General features: G+C 41.9%; 1 protein-coding gene across 1 annotated transcript in view; it reads left to right on the top strand.

The window, feature by feature from the left end:
* CTNNA1 (catenin alpha 1) overlaps positions 1–19,417 on the top strand; it is a 175,415-nt gene that overhangs the window by 39,123 nt on the left and 116,875 nt on the right. Inside the window, exons 5-7 of the mRNA XM_014606559.3 lie at positions 387–506; positions 5,900–6,166; positions 9,104–9,307. Coding sequence (XP_014462045.1) covers positions 387–506; positions 5,900–6,166; positions 9,104–9,307 — 591 coding nt within the window. The remainder of the gene's footprint in view (positions 1–386; positions 507–5,899; positions 6,167–9,103; positions 9,308–19,417) is intronic.

Raw genomic sequence — 19,417 nt, 5'->3', positions numbered from 1 at the left:
TGCTAGCGGGGCCCAGAGCTGGGTGGCAGGAGCATGGGGTCCCAGTTGGCAGGGGCTCTATAGAGCTAGGCCAGCTCCCTCCCCCCTCTCCCTGCTGGTGCAGCCTAGCCCAGCTCCACAGACCCCTGCCAGCCTGTGCCTCGCTTTGGGTCCTGCCGGTGCTGGCCCTGGGACATTGGTCCCAAGATGGTGACCAGGGGGCGGGGCACCTGTCAAGGGGCAGCACTACCCATGCAGCCCTTGACAGCTTGGCAAAACTGGATAAGCGGCCCTCCGCCCAAAATAATTGCCCACCCCTGCTGTAAACTTTAGTCTTAATTATTTTCCTAACTATATACTGGAAGCCCAAAAATATATAAAAGAAATAACTATATATTCTTTTGTAGGTGGAAGAAGGTATCCTGAAATTAAGAAATGCTGGTACTGAACAAGATTTAGGAATACAATACAAGACTCTCAAGCCAGAAGTGGATAAACTTAATATAATGGCAGCCAAAAGACAGCAGGTACTGTAATAGCACTTTCTATTTTTCAGTGGCCAACTGTTCTCCCTTTTTATTCACCAGTAAAACACCTTTCAGAAACTTAGTGGAGGAGCCAGGAGCAGCTGCTTGGTTTGATTATCAGGCACTATTAATCAGCATTATATATTGTTATATTGTGCTGTTCACGTTACAAATCGCCCAATAGTATGCTTAAAAAAAAATTAAATCTGTTGTGTAATCAATCTTTGCTCAGCTGTTGACTGATATTAAATCCTTTGTAGACAAAGGCACTAGTTGTGTTTTAATTTAAAATTAACTAACTGGGTGGGGAGGGGTTCATAGATTCATAGATGTAGGGTCAGAGGGGACCTGAGCAGATCATTTAGTCCAACCCCCTGCCCTGGGCAGGAACGAATACAGGGCTCGTATGACCCCTGCTAAGTTTAAGCTCATATGACCCCAGCTAGGTAGTTATCAAGCCTTCTTTTAAAGACCCCTAAAGTAGGAGCCAGCACCACTTCCCTTGGAAGCTGGTTCCAGATCCTGGCCTCTCTGACTGTGAAGTAGTGCCCCCTGATTTCTAGCCTGAACCTACTCTCAATCAACTTGTGGCCGTTATTCCTTGTTACTCTGGGAGGTGCTCAGGGGAACAGGGTCTCACCCATTCTCTGGTCCCCCCTGGTAAGTTTATAGATGGCCACTAGATCCCCTCTCAGCCTTCTTGCAAAGGCTGAACAGGTTCAGGTCCCTTAGCCTCTCCTCATAGGGCCTGCCCTGCTGCCCCCTTATCATGTGAGTGGCCCTCCTCTGGACCCTCTCAATGCTGGCCTCATCCCTCCTGAAATGCGGCTGAATCCCAGAAGTGGACACAGTACTCCAACTGTGGCCTGACCAGTGTCTCGTAGAGGGGGAGAATCACCTCCTTGGACCTGCTCATGATACATCTGTGGATACATGATAAGGTGCGGTTAGCCTTGCTGACTGCGTCCTCACACTGGCAACCTATGTTCATTTTGGAATCAATAATGACTCCAAGATTTCTTTCTGCTACTGTGCTTTCAAGAAAACAGTTCCCTAGCCTAGAGGTACACTGCTGGTTCTTCCTGCCCAAGTGCAGTACCGTGTACTTGTCAGTATTGAATCCCATCCTATTCACATTTGCCCACCCCTGTAATACATTTAAGTGCAAACTCATGGTTCCCATAGCCACTGTAACTTGGCAACATTGGACAAACAATTTTAATGAGTGCTTTTATAGAACTTCCCATCCCTAAATCTCGATTCCTTGCAAAAGAAGTCAGTATCAGTTTTCCTTTTTAGTAGATGGAGGATCTGATGCTGAGAGAGGAAATGACTTGCCCAAGGTCATTGTGTAATCCAGTGGCAGAGTAGGGCTAGAATCTAGGAGTCTTAAATGCTGCCTTATATTAGCATTTTCAGATAGTGATTTCATATAAGCAAGGCAACAGAATTATAGGTGCCCTTGGAGTCATCTACATTTCTGTGAGGGCAGATGGCTGGTAGGCTTAGCAGCAGCATTGTATTAACAGAAATTTTGCATGTAATTAGGGCTTTTCTATTTTGGACGATTATCTCAAGCAAATGAATACTTGAGCAGTTTTTTTTTTCTAGTTGCCATTTTTTGTGCAGGCTCTAAAAAAGTGTTTTTCTTCTGTTCAGATGCTGTACATGTGACTAACCTAGTGAACTCTGGCTTAATCTTAAATTGTGTGTAAGATGCATTTTGTTCAGCGTCTTTGAAATAACTCATTCTTATAGGCAAATAAATGTCAGCTACATTGAAAAGTAAGGATGGGTAAATTGTCTTGCTAGTTTGAAATGGTGTGGTTATTCTAGATGAATTGCATTAGAGTTCCTGTTTTATAAGAATTAAAGCTTCTAGTGTCAGCAATAATGCATGTTTTTATTCATACAAATAAAAAAAACTACAGTAAGAGATAATGTTTTATCTGAATTTTGTGCATATGTCTGTCTGTCTGTCTAAAATCTCTCTTCATGTTGCATTTTTTGCCATGAGTTTAAAGTCTCTGGGGGAGACTTTTTACTGGATATAGTATCTGAGTTTTTTGGTATAATTTTACATTAAGTATAACGTGTGAAATTATAAATGTTAACACAAGATGTTGTCGCTTCACTGAGTTGAATGAATTCAGCTATCTGAACAGGTTTTGTAGGTTCTTTCCAAAGTAGTTCTCAAAACCTAGGGAAGTACTATATACCACACAAGTATCCCTGCTTAGAGTTTTTCTCCTGCTTTACTAGCAGGTTTTAATGACTTCAGTGTTATCAATTTTCTCCAAAGGTTACTGACTTAGATTTTTTACCTTTTGTACTCTTAGGGCACATCCAGATGAGCATGCACATGCCTCTTGCAGCATCTCAAAGCCCTTTGTACTGATGGGGCCAGGACAGGGCAGCTTTTTACACTGCTAGGGCCAGCACAGCTCCCCCTCGCTGTAGATCCGGGGAGGGCCAGGCAGGGTTATTTTGCCCCAAGTGGTACAACTTGTACCACACCAAAGTACATATCCAGGCACATGTGCTGAGGCAAAAAGCCCCAGCTCACACTTGCACCACTTCTGTTTGAGCTGCTGCAAGCGCACGTGCCTGCATGTGTAGACGCACCCTTAAGGAGTATTTATTAAATTTTATTTCAAGTACTTCCTGTGTTCTGTTCCTACCCCTGCCCTGATTTTAATCAAGTTTGTATCTTTTGATAAAGGCCCATAAAGCCAAGAAAAGTCATTTTGTGCTCATGTTTACTTAACTCAAAAGAGAGAGAAATTTCAGTGATCAGTTATAAAATATTAGTAATGCTAGAACTTAAAATGTAAATGTATTTTTAAAGATATATTCCAAAGAGATTAAGTACCACACAAATTTCAGTATGTGGCCCATAAAAATAGCATTGTACTAACACAGAACACTTGGTCTACATAAAGATTTTACTGACATGGCTATTGATTGAGTAGAAAAACCATATGTCCTGAAATTACATTGCTATGCCATCAAAAGTCTGGGGTAGATGCAGTTTTACAATAAAGGCCTTTTGCTGAGAACTCAAACCTGTTCCTCCAATGGAAGAAGCTAAATTAGTAAACAAAGTAGCATCTCCATTGTAAATACAGTGGTATAGTTATACCTAGGCACTTTTAAATGCAGGGAACGCTCAAGTATCAAGATTATATGGTTAGCATTTAACCCAGGTGGCAGGGGAGAGTATATTGAGAAGATTTTTAAATGCTCAAAACAATTTCTTAAATTGGACAGAAGAAAATAAGGTGTCACTTAAAAAACTGGCAAATCATGAACCTTCTTATTTAGAGGAATACACAAGGTTTTATTCTAACAAGCAGCTAAAAATACTCTTCCTTTTTATCCAGTTCACACAATTTATTAGTCATCTCATTCTTTTGTGGAAAATACCAAAAGGTATTTTTATCAGGCTGTATTGGCGTCTATCGTTTGAAAGTAGAATGTAATCCTAAACCACTGTCCCTCATTTATGAAGTCTAAAGATTCCTGACCCATGTTTAATAGTAATAATAGGATGACATTGCCATCTTTTATGACAATACAGTGGGATCCTAGTTAGTGTGTAAACTCAAAGGGGAAGAATGGGATGTTATTGTTTGAATTTTGGTGCTTCCGTAGAATGAAAAGAGTTTTTAATTTTCTATTAATTTTTTCTTTGTTTTGGGTAATATCTCTTACATTGCTTTGAAAAAGGTTGTCCTGGTTACTGATACACTAATGACCTTGCACTTCAGTTGGATTTGATCCAGAGCATGCTTCTGTGTGTAGTTTCACTGGACTCCTTTTCTTGGATTTTATTCAGCAAAGGGTCATTCAAATAAAATATTCCTTTTCATTCTTTCTTTTTCAATGTTTATAATGCTATTCAAATCTGAGGAGGAATGGGAGAAGGGAATTAAATGCATCATACTGTTGGGTATACTATAATGTGTTTTAGACTAGGAAAATATACTGTTTGTAAGATGCAAAAACTTACTTTCCAGTGCCAAAAAAGAAAATGGGGGCGGGATGGGGGAGGAGGTCTTTGCTATATGTGTGCTTGAGGCACCAAGAGGGTCCTCGAAAACAGTAAATTTTACAAAAGAAAACCCCAGTGTGAGTGCTTCAAGTCCTTCAGCCTTTGAATAACATTTTCATGACTTAACATTTAAAATGATGGGATTATAAGTTTTGTATGCACTGAAAATTGCTGCCCTATAGGGTGGAAGATTGAACATGTAGAAAAGAGCTATAACTTAACGTTTGATCAATTGGGATTTTCCTAAATAGAAACTTGCCCATTCCCTACACCTTCAGATATTTGTAGAAACACTCCTTTTCTAAAAGTCCATTTCTTTGTTTCTTATGTCCCAACCTTGACACCATCCAAAAGCTTTTGTAAAATTAAAGGAATTTTATCTTCCCCACCCCTACTAAAGGAGTGGGAAGGGAGCCATGTTCAGAGATGGGCTGTGGAGGAATAGGCTCTAGATTCTCCCTGTGATCAGGGAAGTAGGAGTTACTTACAGGAACCAAGTATCCCTACATCTCAGAGATTTTAGGAGGAAGTTTTGGAATGCAGAGTGGGGTTAAGACAGTGGTTTTCAATCTTCGTAGACTTGAGGCATCCATCAGAAAATGCCAGCTCTTAGCTTTCCTATTTTTTTTTTTGATGATGGAGAAATAATAGAGCAGCTTGTCTTGTTGTAGAGAACTCGGACCGCAACAGGACAGAATGTTCTTGACATTGTGGATTCCTGTTTGAAGTCTCTGGGTTCATCTCATGGATAGGTGTTTGTACACATAACAGTATAACAGTACTATTATCATGTAACAGCAACCCATGGCACCCTTAAAAAGATCTCATGTCACCCCAGGATGCTGCAGCACCCTGGTTGAAGAAGACAGTTGGGGTTTTTTTTAAGTTTGGCTTGGTTTTGGGTGACAGTTTTAAAAAGCAACAGCAACAAAACTAAGCACATTTAATCATTGCACCCTGTTCTGTTACACATTCATTTATTTCCTGAACATTAGGAAATAAAGCATCAATGTAGATGTCTAGGCCAGTTGTCAGCATTGAAAATGAGCCATCTACTCTGTCATGTCAAGTAATAAGCATCTTCATTTGAATTTTTAAAAAGTTAAGTTTGGGGCTGCTATGCAGCATCATTACTTAGTGAGCTACTGTTGTGTTCCAAATATAACCAAACTTTTATTAACTACAGACATGGAAAGAACTGTTACTTAGTTGAGACTTAACCTACTCTTGGGTAAAGAACAGTACTTTTAGCTTTATTAAAAGGGAAAAATATGTAGATTTCAAGCACAGGAAATTTCTCTAAATGTTGATAACTTGTTTTGTTTTTGTTCTTTTACAGGAATTGAAGGACGTGGGCCATCGTGATCAGATGGCTGCAGCCAGAGGAATTCTACAGAAAAATATTCCAATACTTTATACTGCTTCTCAGGCCTGTCTGCAGCATCCTGATGTAGCTGCTTACAAAGCTAACCGGGACTTGATCTACAAACAGTTACAACAGGCAGTCACGGGCATTTCAAACGCAGCCCAAGCTACAGCATCTGATGATGGCACCCAACCACAGGGTGGAGGGGGAGAGCTAGCCTATGCCCTCAACAACTTCGATGTAAGTATTGAACCTGTTTGATACATAGTGTAACTTTACTTTGTATATTTCATTTCAAAGATTGCTGCTTATAAATTGGTTAAAGAGGAGAAAAACATCAAGAAGGTTGTTGACACCATGGAAATCGTACTATGTGGAAGAGTAATCTGTTACAGAACTATACAAAGGCTGTGTTTCTTAAGTAGAGAGTGATATTTAGGATGGTATTTAAAGGCCCTCTGTGTTCACAGTTGAAACGCTTTTATGTTCCTATTTCTAAAACAAGGATTTATATCACCCACACAGTGGAACTACACCATTTCTTATGGCTGGAGACTTGTGGATTGAATGAAGAATAAACAAACTCAGGAGATTTTATCACTCTCTTCTGGTTGCTGTTTGGAAACCAGTAATTCTACATAGTATAGTAAATATGTTCTGCCAGCTAATGGATTCTTGTAATATGCTAGAAATACTTTAACTAGCAGTAAATGTGTTCTTAGTAGCTTCTTACAGTGCTGTTAGCATCTTACTGAGACGTGAACTCTGTTTAGATGTTTTTGGATTAGTGGAAAACCATTGTTACAAATGTCAGTGCCCAGCTGCAGTCTCCAGGGCTGTGGCTCTGGGAGTATTGTTTTGTATCTTAAGGCTGAAGTCAGAATTTGTCTGCTAAAAAATTTGCAAGACTAGAATCCTTAAACACCATCAGTTGATTGAAATAGTTCTGCCTTGTTCCAGAGGCTCTTCAGAATTGGCTAGCCTGTTGCAAGGTTGTTCTCACCTCTTGGGATTGTGGCCCACTTGTCCAGCTCCTGGAAAATCAGTTAAAAATTACTATAGGAACACAGCAAAACAAAGTGGGATAGATTCTGATAGATTTTTCACAGGCAGATGAATTGTTTGGGAAGTGGCTTTATTACACCAGGAAGAGATTATGGAATAAGGAGTTTAAAGTTATTGATGTTGGTTCAGAATAGCTGTATTAATACATGGAGTCCATTTCAAGTAAGCCCAGTAAAAATACTGTAATGCTGAACAGTAGCCCATTTTATGCCACATTTAATAGAAGAGTAAGAGAAAACTTACTGAGCATACTTGTTCCTGAAGCTGACTTTTTGTAACTACAATGTAGAGACCTCTGACTAATAAAGAAGGTGGTACCAACATTTCTAGAAGTAAATAAAAAGTGTACTTTAGAAATAGCTGTAGTGAATGTTTTCTGTTGTTGAGTCCTTCACCCTGTCTCTCTCCTACACCTCTCTCTGTTCACTGCCTCTGCCTGCCAGTTAAAAATTTTTGCCCTTTTTGCCCTCTCTCCAAAAATGTTTTTAGTACCCTAACCTCCACCTTCCCAAAAAGTCTTGCAATATAAATAAAATGTATATGCAGTGAAAGGCCATGACTACCATCTTTACATTTTGCTTAAATAGTGTGTCTAAATATACATATGTGTATATGTATGTGTGTATATATAAAAAACCTATTACCTTACATATAAATAACTCTTACCTTATTTTTCAAGCTGCCTGCGCAAAGGAATGTTTGCAAAAAAAGCACCACTGTTGCTGGTTCAGCAACCATATTACAACACTTAGAAGCCATTTGCAGATCAGTTTGGGGCTCTGGCAGGTGTTTTTGGCACTAATGGTGTGATTTTGATTAGATTAAACCAGACCTAGCTTAGTTGACAGTGCCTCAAAATGGCTTAGTTGGCCCAGCTCTAGATATCAAGATTATCAGTGTTGCTGACTGTGCGTATAAGATAGTTTTAGACATTTCTACCCATTGCTAACACTAAGTGGCATGATATCATTCTAAATAGGTATTTGAAGATCCCAGGAATTCTACCTATAGCTAAAGTAAAACATTGTTCAGTGGCAGTAACATGTGAACAGGTTGTGTTTTGTTGGTTAAGGTTGTTGCAGCAGTAAATGCACGAGTAACAATACACTGAGTTCCAAAGAACCTATGCATCTGACAGTTCAGTGGCAAACTTTGATTGGGTTCTGGAGGAGGAAGTGTTCAGTGCACAGAATGGATGCTACTTGCATGTTGTTATAGACTGGTCAGTTTTAACTTCAAAAAAATTTCAGGATTTGTTCTAAAACATTAAACAACCTGCAACAGCTGTATATTCTTTTTTCCATAATACAGAGATTCTTTAAATAAAATACTTTTAAGTGCTGTGGGGTGACATCTAGTACACAGTTTCAGCCTGCAGTGAATTTTTATGGTAGCACTGTGACCCCCTGAAAAGGGGATTTGGACTAGAATTGCTGACGTAGCCATAACGCTCTCAGTATAAGTTGTACTGCAGTAATACTCAATTAAGATAAACCTGCTCTTTGCTCTGCCTTGAAAAAAATGATTTCTGTAACATTTTAAACCTTACTGTATATGTTTTCTCTTAACTTTTGAGAACAATTTTACATTCCTCTGTATAATTATGTAGAGGGGGAAGGAAGAAAGAGACTGGATAAACTAGAGCAAAGTATTATTACAAGGAGTGTAATTTAGAAAGTTTCCCTGTTCGTTCATGATGGGGTGGTAACATTTAACAAGCCAAATAGTTGAGATTCGCTCGATTGACATGCAGTTACTGAGAATTCAGTAGCTACGATGTGACTTTTTGCTGGCAATACTGCATGATATGTAGATTCAAATATGCTTTCTTGTGGCCAAGTTTCGTTTAACTGTCAATATTTCTGGACATTTCTTGCTATACAGTAACTTTAATGCACAGGGGAGGTTTCTCATAATTTTATTGGACTATCTACAGGGAAGTAAGTCTCTACTGAAAAAACAAAACAAAACAAAAAAAACCCCCAGAAAACAAAACATGCTTTCTTTCATGGATACTGTAAGAATTCTAAGATTGGATCATTCTGATGAATTAAAGTAACAAGGTGTTATCAGTTACTGATTACTTTTACTATACATTTTTTCTTTTACTAGAAACAAATTATTGTGGATCCTTTGAGCTTCAGTGAGGAACGTTTTCGTCCTTCCTTGGAAGAGCGTCTGGAGAGCATAATTAGCGGGGCAGCCTTAATGGCCGATTCATCCTGTACGCGTGATGACAGACGGGAACGTATTGTTGCTGAGTGCAATGCAGTGCGACAAGCTCTGCAGGATCTACTTTCTGAATATATGGGGAATGTGAGTATCCACGGGTTATATTGTGGGGGTTTTTTTTCCAGTTGGTTGGTTGGTTTCTTTTCTCTCAACATTTTAGATGAGAGATTTGAGTTTAGCAGGCTTTGAACTGTCGTATTTTCATGAAGAGACACAGAATAGAAATGCAGGGCTGCAAGTGACTTCAGGAGGTCTAGCCCATTCTCCTCTGTTTGATTGGGCAGAAGCAAGTATTCCTAAACTGTTCCTTCCTTTTCTTCCGTTTCTTGCGTCCTTGTGACAAGGTATTTAGCCATAGATAGAGGGAGAAAATTGTTATTTGTGGGGCTGAGCATGCATGCACTTGGGCGCGCCTGCATCCCCCACCCCAAGCAGGTAAGTCTGTCATGGAGAAGGGCATGGAGGGGCAGATTGAGGGAGAGAGTGGGGCAGGGACTGGGGTGAATGGGGCCCTGGAGTGGGTTGTGGGACTATTGGAGCCCTGGGCAGCTCATCCAGGGGTGCAGGGAGGCTCCTGCCTCTGCATGCACCCTGGGGCATATGCCCCCCAATCTGTGCCCAGCATGAGGGCAGGCTGCCACTGCAGGTTGGGGCTCTGTGCCCCAGGAGCAGCACGACACTGTGCCTGTTGCCACCGGGCTGCACCCCATCTTCTTCCTGCCTGGTGGTGGCAGGCACATGGCATCACGTGGCTCTTGGGGCAGTGGTGCAAGGTGCAGAGCCCCAGCCCACAACGGCAGCCTGCTCTCACATCTCAGAACCTCCCCACACTCTTGCGTGAGCCACCCGGGGCTCTGGTAGTCCCATTTGCCCCTGCCCCACTCCCTCACTGTGGGGGCCTTGATCTGGCCCCCCATGCCCCTTCCCCTTCACAGAATTGCCTGGCTGCCGTGCTGGGCAGTAATCCGCATGCCAGGGCTGCGATCCTAGCTGTGAGTGCGCTCCTCCCCCTGTCTCCCAGCTGCAGCAGCCCAGAGCCTATAGCCTGGCTGCCTTACCTGCTGTCCTGCATTTTGGGGGAGGGGGGTGCAGCCAAGCCCCTTCCCCTGGGCCTTCCACCACCTATGTGTGCAGCTGGATTCACAGATTTCATTGGAATCTGACAAGCCATGCTGTGAGCGTTTCTGCCATGGCCTTGAACTTGTGACCTCTGGGCTGTCAACTGTGCACCTAAGTGCCCATGCTACCCCAGGCGCTAAATTCATAGTTTCATAGTTGGTAGGGTCGGAAGGGACCTGAGCAGATCATCAAGTCCAACCCCCTGCTGTGGCGGGGAAGAGTACTGGGGTCAAATAACCCCAGCCAGGTGTTCATCCAGCCTCCTTTTAAAGACCCCCAGGGTAGGAGCCAGCACCACCTCCTTTGGAAGTTGGTTCCAGATCCTAGCCACCCGGACAGTGAAGTAGCACCTCCTGATGTCTAGCCTGAATCTACCCTCTGCCAGCTTGTGACCATTATTTCTTGTCACTCCTGGTAGCGCTTGGGGGAATAGGGACTCCCCCAATGCCTGCTGGTCTCCCCTGACTAGTTTATAAGCGGCCACTAGATCCCCCCTCAGCCTTCTCTTGTGGAGGCTGAACAGGTTCAGGTCCCTTAGCCTCTCCTCGTAGGGCCTGCCCTGCTGCCCCCTGATCATGTGGGTGGCCCTCTTCTGGACCCTCTCCATGTTGTCCGCATCCCTCCTGAAGTGCGGCACCCGGAACTGGACACAGTACTCCCAACTGCGGTCTGACCAGTGTCGCATAGAGGGGGAGGATCACCTCCTTGGACCTGCTTGAGATGCATCTGTGGATGCATGACAAGGTGTGGTTGGCCTTCCTGACCGTGTCCCCACACTGTCAGCCCATGTTCATTTTGACATCAATAATGACTCCTAGATCCTTCTCTGCCTCTGCACTGACAAGGAGGGACTTCCCCAGCGCGTAGGTATGCTGCTGGTTCTTCCTCCCCAGGTGCAGTACCTTGCACTTGTGAGTGTTGAAACCCAGCCTGTTCTCTTCCGCCCAACCTTGTAGCCTGTCCAGATCCAGTTGCAGCCTATTCCTTCCTTCTAGTGTGCCCACTTCTCCCCACATCCTAGTGTCATCTGCAAATTTGAACAGGGTGCATTTTACCCCTTTTTCCAAGTTACTGATGAAGATATTGAACAATGTGGGCCCGAGGACCAAGGCCTGCGGAACCCCACTGCCCACATCCCTCCAGGTCAAATAAGCCCCGTCCACCACCACACTCCAGCCAGTTAGTGACCCGTCTGACTCTGTAGGCATCAACACCATAGTCTCCTAGTTTTTTAATGAGAATGGGGTGAGAGACCGTGTCGAAGTCTTTCTGGACTTTAGGAAGGCCTATATTCACTGCGATACTACATCCAAGGATTTGGTGACTTGGTCATAGAAGGCCACCAGGTTGGTCTGACAGGACCTGCCTCTCATGAGCCCATGTTAGTTGCCCCTAATCATAGTCTTCCCTGCTGACCCCTTGTGAACATGTGCCAGGATAATTTTCTCAAAAAGCTTCCCCGGGACCAAGGCTTGTTCTTCACAATATATATATATATATATATATATATATATATATATATATATATATATATATATAATTAAATTATTCTTCACAAATTAAACACTGAAAACTAAATTAAGTACTGTGTCCTGAAGTAATGGCTCCTTGCCATAACATGCTAAAGCTTTGAGTGGATTAACCATGTTTTGGTTTAAATATAAAACATAACTAGAATCTTAAAATTATGGATCCTAGTTCATGTATTGCAATATATAGAATGGTGGAAGTGCCTGACACTTATGATTTCAATATGCAGCTTTTTTTTATAGTTCTTAAACTGTTGTGAGAATTATCTTCTCTACTTCATTTGATGAAAATATGGTTTTAGCTTTTACTTCATAAGAAGTTCATCACAATGAGAACTTCAGCTTCTTCTGACTAAACTTCTATTGTTAGCACTATGACATATCTCATTTACACTAATGACAAATTTAGGTTTTGGAACAAAATATTTTTTCACCCTAAATATTGAGGTGTTCTGAACGATTGCAGAACCTACCATGTATCCAAAATTTAAATGAATGTGTTGCATGGTAACCCTTTTATATTTGATGTCAGTCCTGGCTGTGTTTGTCCATGCATTCTTTGGCTTCCTATTTTGCTATAGTTTGGTATGTACTGGTATATGCAAAAGCTTGAAAAGATACATTCATGACACCAGCCCAAACAACTGCAGTATGGTTACTTGCTCGCTAATCATCTGTTAGTGTTGTTTCTTGCTTTGGGTATTTTTATCTCCACCTTTTTTTTTTCCTTTACTTGTGAGACTGTATTCCCATTAGCCTGCTCAGTTCTACAGTGCTCATCAACCTTGTACTCAGCATTTCAATCTTTAATAATAATAATAAAAGCACAACATTTGATTAATATGCTCTGAGTTTAATTTTTATAGAAATTTTTAAGTCTTCCAGATTTTAGTTTTTTACACATTACCAGTAGCTTACTGGTTCTTTATATATAAATCTTTACAATGCCCAGTCTTCAATGCTAATGCTACGCGGTCTACACTTTTCTATTCTAGTTCTTTACGTTCAACTTGAATCTTTCATTTTGCCCTCCAATTAACTTTTCTTTTGTCTCTGTGGTGATCCACAGTCTGAATTTTTATCTTTTCCTGGTCTTCCTTGCTTGTTCTCTATATAATTTCCTCCCATGCTAGTGCTCTTAGTTCAGTGCAGTCTCCAAACCAAAAGTTCTTCATAGTCTGTCCACATAACATGATCCTTCCTATTTCATCTCAATGAGAGAGGCATTACTGCTTCCAGTACTAACCTAAACCTTGAACTACTCAGTTCATTCTGGTGCACTCTTTGCCTGTACTGAAACTGTTTTCTATCAATATAATATATTTCTTGGGGATACCATCCATTTTCAACACTTGCTCTAAACTCTTCTCAGATACTATCAAAAGCTTATCTAAAGTCTACAAAGCAATTGCAGCAGGCTTGGTTGTGTTCTTTATTCTTCTCTGATACCTGCCTTACCTTTAAATAACTCAACTATTGTACCTTGCCCTCATGAAAACACCATCTGTTCTACTGTTATCTTTTATTGTTCTTGCACTACTATTTACAACTTGGTACTATTGTTGCTTTCCCCTAATCACTTGGCTCTTTGTTTTTAGTAAATTGTACCAAATATCTTGTGTATTCCGTCTACCATGTCTTCTTCACTTGCTTGTAGTAGCTCTCTAGTTATATTATCACTTCCCAGTGACCTCTCCTGTCCCCACAACTTTCTAATAAGACCTTTAGTTGTTCTTAAAATTCTTGTGTCTGTTTTTCCTCATTTGCACTGAGGAGCTTTTTTCAGAACAGTTTTTGTCTTACAGTATTCTGTACTTTCTACAGCACTTCAAAATAATCTTATTGGTTATGCTTTTGCTCATCCTTGATTATATGCATGCGCTTGTCTTCATTTTTTGTATCCCACTTAGTTCACTTTTATGTTTTGATACAACCCTGCATCACAGTACTTTTGTGTAGTCTGCTTCCATCATTTTTTTGCTCATTCTGTCAGCTGTAGATTGTATGTCAGCTTTCTTCTATAATAGTTTACTGCTTTTTCAGGCCAACATATAGTCTCATTATTCTTTCAGACAGGTGTCTTGAAACGTTCCTAACTTTTTTATGCATGATCCTAGCACACCATTTTGGTCCTTCTTGTAACCTCTCCCATCCCCCATTTTCTACAGTATTCTATAATTCCTCAGATTTTTCTTTTGTAAGAGCCATGATATTTTCCTTCACGGTTTTTGTCCTTCTTCCTGATGTGTGATATTTTCATTGTGTCCATGAAACAGATCCCAAATCTGTAATTGTGTTCAGATTTCACCCTCATTAATGCCAATACTAAACTGTGATCCAATCCAGGTTGCAAATAATCCATTACAAAATATTAATGTTGGTCTGATCTACAAGTGGAATATCTGTCATTTATTTTGCCTTACAAGTGATATCTGAGTTTACTTCCTCTGTGTGCATCTTTGGAATAGTCGAGGAGTGTGGTCCAGTATTTTGTTAAATATGAGATACCATATTTTCTTGCATCCCACATACCCCCAAGTAAGACATGGACCTTTGTTTTGGGGGGGCAGAATAAAGAATTTTTTCCCAGAATCTTGCCTGCCCCAGGACTCTCCATGGCTAAATGCTGGCCAGTTGGCAGCAGCTGGCAGGTTAAAACCTTTAGATGTGGAGATAACAGAGAGAGACTGGGTGATGCTGAGGACTGGACTTTGCTGCTCTTGCATGCAGCCAGGAAGGAAGCACAGCCCCTGGCAGTCTTTCCAGCATCCCCATGCCTCTTCTGGCACAGAAACCAACTCTCTCACTTAAACCCTACATCAGGAACAACTACTTCACTATTAGATTAGTGAGTCAGTGGAATAAACTGCTTAGGGAAGCTGTGGCATTTCCATTGTTGGAGGTGTTAAGGAAGAGGTTGGATAAGTATTGCTCAGGGATAATCTAGGAGTAGCTATGCCTGTCTTCTAGTGTGGGTGTTTCCCATGTGCTTGAGCTTTAATGGTTGCCACATGGAGCTGAGAAGGAATTTTCCCTACCTTCGTGCTGCTACATGTGTCAGGGTTTTGAGGGGTGGGGGTTGGTTGGTTGGTTGTTTGGTTTTTTTTTTATTATCATTATTGTTTATCTGTTGTTTTTTGCCTTCTTCAAAAGCATTGGGTGTTGGCCTTAACTGAGGTTGGGGATTTTGACTGGGGTGTATCAATGCTCCTCTCAGCCAAAAACGGCTTGCCCCATTTGGGATCAGGCAGGAATTTTTAGGGGAAAGGTACATATGGTTTGTAACTAAATACAGTAGTAGAAATTTGATGGGGATGGGGATGGAAAGAGAACTAACTTTTTTACTGGGTCATTGATTGCCAAAAAAGTATTGGCACAAGTTATGATTTTAGTGACTTAATAAGAAAATAGGAATGGACTGGGATTTTTGGGCTGGAGTAGTAGGCAGCAAAATTGGATCCTGTGAAGGAAAGGAGAGGGGAAAATTTGGTAGTCTTCTAAAGCAGCTGTATAGTAGAAACAGCATTTTTCTAAATCAGTGGCACTGTTACCTTCCAGTGGCCTGAAATGAACTTAGTACTGAAGGTTAAAATGGATAAGGTCTACGTACAAGTGATATTAAGGTGAAGTGAAGTTTAAGACCTCCATACATAGAAAAATAGAGAATGAATTGGAACCAAGGAGCAATAGCACAAGAAAGCAGAGAAGTTTTTTTTTTTTTTTTATCTCTAATACAAGAATATGGACAAGAAACTAAATTAAACGGCCAGTTTTGTAACCAAAAAGTGTGTACATCCTGCATAAAATTTTTAAATGTGGAACTCTTTGCTACTAGATATCATAAGCACTTTGCAAAAATAAAAATAAAAAAATGATGCGTCGCTGAGTAATTCTACTTTTGACTAGTATGGAAATGTGCACCAATTAAAGATTTTCTTGGCTGATACTGATAGCTGATGATTAACCAACTATGTTGGCCAATGCCGATCCGATAACTGATATTTAGTAATAGTGCAAGGCAGTTTAAATTACTTAAATATGTAAAAAAAAAAAACAAAAAAAACCCCCACACACAACCCCAAAAAACAACCCCCCCCCACCCTTTTTGTTTGTCTTGCATTTAACACACCCACCCACCCACCCCCCCCCCCCCCCCATGGCTCCTACTAGCAGGTCTGCTTCCCACACAGCCCATCCCGCCATCCTGGGTGGGACCCTTGTGCAGATAGCAGTGCCAGGCATGTTTGGAGCCCCAGAGCACACTGCTGCCTCAGCGCCGGTGGGCCCCATGCAGCCAAGCTCCCACAGCCGCTGGGGAGAAGCTGCTTTTGCAAAGGTGCCCGGCGGAGCAAAACGTCCCTCGTGTAGCGCCTTACTCTGCCCATGCACAGCCCAATGTCTCTGAGGCAGCCCCAGCGCGCAGGCTCCTGCTGCACGCGTGGTGTTGCCATGGCGGCAGTAGCAGCAGGAGCTGGTGTAATGGTCCTTTTGTTGCTTAGCACAGTGCCCTGTGACTGCTCCCAGGCACCTGTCTGCCTCCCGCTGTTTTCCAGGACCTGTAATCTGCCGCAGACTTGGGCAAGTGTGGTGCTGGGACCGAACTATGCTCACCAAGGTGCTCTGGGGTACATGGCTGTAATTATCGGCTACAATGACCAAAAAAAGCAGATAACCAATCAACGTCATTTCTCAGTTTATTGTTGTTGATCTGATAGCCAACTGATATATCAGTGCACACATACTAGTAAGCACAGATAGGCTTGTTTAAAGGGTATAAAATATTTAGTTGGATTAGTAAAAATCCACCTGTAGGCAAGAGATTTCATTAATGTCCTTTTATGTCAGTCACCTGTCAGAAAGGCTGCTGGACAGGACAGACCTCTTTGCAGTTGGCATGACAATTCTGTTTGGAAATGACCTAGTACTAATACCTTTGTGTAGTGCAAGATAAACATTCTGATTTGAGGTTCAGTGAGAATAGATTAAATTTAATCTTGTTCTGACGATGGTCAGATGCCAGTTATTAAGACTCAAAAGCTATGGGTTCCTTTTTCTTTAAGATGTCTGCCTTTTCTAGTGGTGCTCAGTTTTGGCCGTGGACCAGATGGATGGGGTTGTACCTGTCCGTGGGCCAGATTGGGCCCTGTGCAGCCTGCGTCTACAGGGCCCGATGGGTATGGGTTGTGGAGCCCAGCACACCTGATGTAGTGTGTAGGGGCATGGCCCACGGGGCTCCCTCCAGGATCAGTGGGCAGTCTACTGTTCGGATTACGTGGTGCTGGGGACTACATCTGGTCTGCAAGCTGGAGTTTAAGCACCTCTGTCATTTCTTTTAACTGTGTGGTACTGTCCTGTATGATGGATAACAGAGATTCTGTTGGCCTTGTCGCAGGGTAGGTACTCGAACAGGTCAGAGCAAGGTCTGAGTCTGGCTATGTTGATTTGAATGGCTTGCTTTTTCATTTGTATTGTAAGTGTCGGAAGCCCTGTTCCAGATACTTACAGTGTATATCCTGATCAGTGGGATCAGAACAGATATGGCTGTAACATGGACCTTGGCTGTAGGCAGTAGATTTAGTGGAGTGCTCAGGGTGAAAGCTGGTGATGTACAGGTAGTTGTAGTGGTTGGTTAGTTTCTGATGCAATGTGGTGGTGATGTGGCCATTGCAAAACTTGACAATTATGCCCAATAACTGAATTTACTGCATCCTATATATGTGAGAGACCCCAAAACTTCAGAAAACTGCATTCCCTTGTTTTTCTTGTGAAACAAGTAAAACATTTTGTCTCTGTTTCTCCCCACCATGATCCTGAAGCCAATGTCATATAGTGACTGCAGGCAGTTGGTGGGGGGAGGGGAGATAGAAGCTTGGTAAAATCAAGAAGAAATAGTGTTTAATACACTGTATCAAAGCAACAAAAATCTCAAGGAATTAGTCAAAGCCAGGAACTTTAACAATGAACCAAGAGTGATATTCATAGATGCTAGGGTCGGAAGGGACCTCAACAGATCATCGAGTCCACCACCCTTCCTAGGCAGGAAAGAGTGCTGGGGTCAGATGACCCAAACCAGATGCCTATCAAGCCTTCTCTTAAAGACCCCCAAGGTAGGGGAGAGCACCACCTCCCTTGGAAGCTCATTCCAAATTTTGGCCACCTTTACCATAAAGAAGTTTTTCCTGATGTCTAGCCTAAATCTGATCTCTCAGTTTGTGACCATTGTTCCTCGTTGCTCAAGAGGCGCCCTGGTGAACAGAACATCTCCGATCCCTTGCTGCATCCCCCTAATGAATTTGTAGGTGGCCACAAGATCACTTCTCTGCTTTCTCTTGCAGAGACTGCAGAGGTCTGTGTCCCTCAGTCTCTCCTCCAAGGGCTTGTCCTGTAAACCTCTAGCCATACGAGTGGCCCTCCTGTGGACCCTCTTGAGTCTATCAGCATCCTTCTTGAAGTACAGCGCCCAAAACTGGACACAGTACTCCAACTGCAGTCTGACGAATGCTGCATAGAGGGGAAGTATCGCCTCTTTGGTTCTTTTCGTCATGTATCTGCTGATGCATGAAAGTGCGGTTAGCTTTGCTGATGATTTCGTCACACTGACGACTCAAGTTCATCTTGGAGTTCACTAGGACTCTGAGATCCCTTTCCGCTTCTGTGCTGCTGAGAGGGTCACTTTCTAGCCAGTAGGTGTGCTGGATATTTTTGCGCCCTCGAAGCAGCACTCTGCGTTTGTCTTGTTGTACTGCATCCTATTGTGTACTGCCCACTTTTCTAACCTGTCCAGGTCTGCCTGCAGTTGTTCCCTACGCTCCGGAGTGTGCATTTCACCCCACAATTTAGCATCGTCCACAAACTTGGACAGAGTACACTTTACGCCCGCATCCAAGTGACTGATAAAGATGTTGAAGAGGACCATTCAAGGACTCCCACAAATATTTTATGAAATTAAAATAAGATTCCAAAACATGCTTCCATGTGTTCTCACTGTCAGCCACTCATAGTTAAAATAATCATAGAAAAGTAGGGCTGGAAGGCACCTCCAGAGGTCATGTAGTCCAACCCCTCCCTGAGGCAGGATCATCCTATACAAATCTATAATTTAAATTCTGCATAAAACCACCATCAACTCTGACACGACACTGTGCTGTATAATATGATTCTGGTCTCTTTTTATATACCTACTTGAATTATGCTCAAGCTGAATTGCATTGTATAGAGCATGATGCAGAATGCCATGAAAAAAACAAAAATTGAGTTATGCAATAAACCAAAAGAGGCCTTTTTTATTTCTCATTTGCAACTCTTTTTTTAAACTTCTTTAACTTTGGTAATATTGTGTTAAACAGGCTTTTCAGTTTTCTATAATGAGATAAAAGGCATGATACTGCACCTGTATTTACAAAACTGCTGTGATACTTGGGAAATGATGTTGCAACTTGTGGATTCATACCATCAGTTCAAAATAAATATGTTTGCCAGTTCTTCTGTACCAGTGAACTTTACCTCAGTTTTATTCAGGTAGTTATCATGCCTCAGTCTCTCTTCC

The sequence above is a fragment of the Alligator mississippiensis genome, chromosome 9, assembly GCF_030867095.1.
Source record: "Alligator mississippiensis isolate rAllMis1 chromosome 9, rAllMis1, whole genome shotgun sequence".
NCBI lineage: Eukaryota > Metazoa > Chordata > Crocodylia > Alligatoridae > Alligator > Alligator mississippiensis.
Note: the sequence above shows the minus strand (reverse complement) of the source record. Positions and strands in the feature narration are given on the sequence as shown.